The sequence below is a fragment of the Clinocottus analis genome, unplaced genomic scaffold (assembly GCF_023055335.1).
Source record: "Clinocottus analis isolate CAN_PGR_092001 unplaced genomic scaffold, fCliAna1.0.p SCAF_18, whole genome shotgun sequence".
NCBI classification, from domain to species: Eukaryota; Metazoa; Chordata; class Actinopteri; order Perciformes; family Cottidae; genus Clinocottus; species Clinocottus analis.
In genome coordinates, this window is record NW_027175909.1 from 2,875,001 (window position 1) to 2,877,500 (window position 2,500).

At 42.0% G+C, this 2,500-nt stretch overlaps 1 protein-coding gene across 4 annotated transcripts in view; it reads left to right on the forward strand.

The window, feature by feature from the left end:
- svila (supervillin a) overlaps positions 1-1,346 on the forward strand; it is a 47,638-nt gene extending 46,292 nt beyond the window's left edge. For all 4 annotated transcript variants that reach the window (XM_068581789.1, XM_068581791.1, XM_068581790.1 and 1 more), the window contains one exon: positions 473-1,346. In XM_068581789.1, the coding sequence (XP_068437890.1) occupies positions 473-559 (87 nt within the window). In that variant the 3' untranslated portion in view covers positions 560-1,346. The remainder of the gene's footprint in view (positions 1-472) is intronic.
- The last annotated feature ends 1,154 nt before the right edge of the window (positions 1,347-2,500 follow it).

Consider the following 2,500-nt stretch of genomic DNA (forward strand, 5'->3'; position numbering starts at 1 on the left):
ACGGCTCCTTCCGGCTTATTTTTGGACAAATTGCTGTGCATGTTCTTAAAATGTACGTTATTCTGTACAGTGACGTGTGCACTCACAAGAGGGATTTAAATCAAATCCTCTGCATTTGATTGGACCTCTGAAAAGTGGGCGGTTGCAGATCGATTAATTGGCTGTCATAACTAATTGGTTGAAATTGGTCAGTATTAATTTACGTGAGCACACGTCATATTTAGTTTTACAGGAAGAAATGATGATTGGGTTTTTGCATACAAAAAGGAAGAGATACATTTTATATTTATATTTCTTTTGCATGTATTGTTAATTGGGTGCCCACTTTGACTCGGGAAGTGACCTTTCTTTTTTATTTAAAGGGCTAAAAAAGGCCTTTTTCATTTCAAGCAACCGTTGCATCTCCGGTTGCTTTGAGGTAGTGAACGGTCTGCGGGTGGACTGAGGAGTGACTGTCGCTGTGCTCCCACAGAAAGCGCTGGAGGCGACCAGAGAGGAGTACGGCGCTCTGCCTGGCTGGAAGCAGGTGAAGCTGAAGAAAGCAAAAGGACTTTTTTAAACGGGCGGGAACGGAGAGCCGACCTGAAGACGCCCCGGACACATCGGAGGCTCGGGAGCTCCGCCTCTCCCGAGGCAACCACACCCAACGATGAGGAACGATGAAGGTACGGAAGGAGGCGGCCAGTGAAGCGAGAGGCGGCGCCGGCTGCTTCCTGCTGCACGTTTCCCGCCAGCTTTTGCGTTGGCGCTTTGGTCGTACGAGTTGGAGACAAACGCACCTTACGAGAGGTTTATTGAATTTAATGTTAATGTATATATGTACCATAAGCAGAACAGCAGTGCCCCCGCACTGTCAGCCATGCAGCCGTCTGTCAGGAGCGGGAGCGGGCCTGTCAGCCAGTTCAGCACGCTCTGCTACTATCTGTGTTTGTCTGTTACAAATCATTTATATTTATCAAATCCATATAGGGTTTCTTTTTTCTTCTTTTTTAAAGTCCATGAATTTCCACTGAGCTAGAAATGATTAATACTATATGAGGAGGTCTGTGTCATGTTGATAAATACTGGAAATCGCAGAACTCTCTCTCGCTGTACAGTTCACCGCTTGCCATTTACAAACCCGACGATGCAGCCTTGTTGTCGTCTCGTGTCGTTATTGTGTCCGATAGAAGAAGAGGAATCAGGCCGGGGAGATGATGTAATGCGTTTGATTGTTTTCTTTTTTAATCCTTCAGTGTATAGTGCCTTGCTTCTGTGTACAGTTTCTATACAGGTTCTAGTCTGCATTTTGGAGACTTTTTGTGATATAAAGAAATATTAGAGAAATAAACTTTTTCTTGCCTTTTGTTTGACTTGAGCACAAATTATTTCTGCATTGACTCAATAATATACTATATTATATACAATATTGTGTTATTAGATTCAAAGCACAAACCCATGTATGAGATCCAGTGTTGTATATGTTCCAGTAGAGGGCAGTGTAGGACTGGTGTCAGTGGACTGGAGACATGACTGGTGCAGACGGTCAGTTGGAGTCATGGTGAGTCACATTGGAGTCATGTGCTATTACTTCATGAGTCTGAACACAGTGTGTGTCTGTCAGCATTCTGCAGTCAGACCTACCTGCTGGACAGCAGCTTCTTTTTCTGTGCTGAGCTGTTGAATGTTGACTGAATGGAAATGATAAAAACCAAGAAAGACAAAGACGGAGAGTTTTCCTCCACAACGGGTTGGAATATAAATCTGAACAAGATTAATAATCTAGGAAAGCAGAAAGAAAGCAGTAATTGTGTCAATCTCTCAGCCCGTTGCTCTTCTCTCTGCATTCGTGTCTCTATTCAAAATGAGGAAACTAAAACACCATCAAGAGACGGCAAATAGAGGTCGCTGGCGGACGCTCCGTGGTTTAGGGCCTTGAAGGAGGCGCAGCAGCTGAGATGGAGGAGGGTGGACACGTTCATCCTGGAAGCTGCACGGGAAGGAAAAGAAGAAAAATGTCAACGTTCATGGATCAAATATGTCAAAGTCTTGAGTTATGTCTTTAATATCCAAAGAATAAGTATGTAAGTACATAGACTCAAGTACAAGTTTGAGGTAGACGTACTCAACTTGAATATTTCTACTTTATACTTCCACTCCTCTACAGTTCAGAGGGGGATATGGTGTTGGGGATGAAAAATTAATTATATAGACATTTTTCTGTATTAAGTAATTTCATATACACAGTACATATACTTGTAATGAAGTATTTGTACTGTGCTCACCGGGTGTTGCTTCTTCCCCAACAACTGCAAAAAAAGGTACAGTGAAACTTTTTCTTTTTCACAACAGAAACACAAGAAAAATGTGGATATGAAAAAAATGTAAATGATAGACTTTGTTTAATGTTATTGTGTTATGTTAATTGAGGTCAACCTAGTTTCTGTTGTTGCTGGTGTCCACCAATGTGCAAAATATAGAAAAATCAATGCAGTAATGCTTCAATACTGTATTGTAGTAA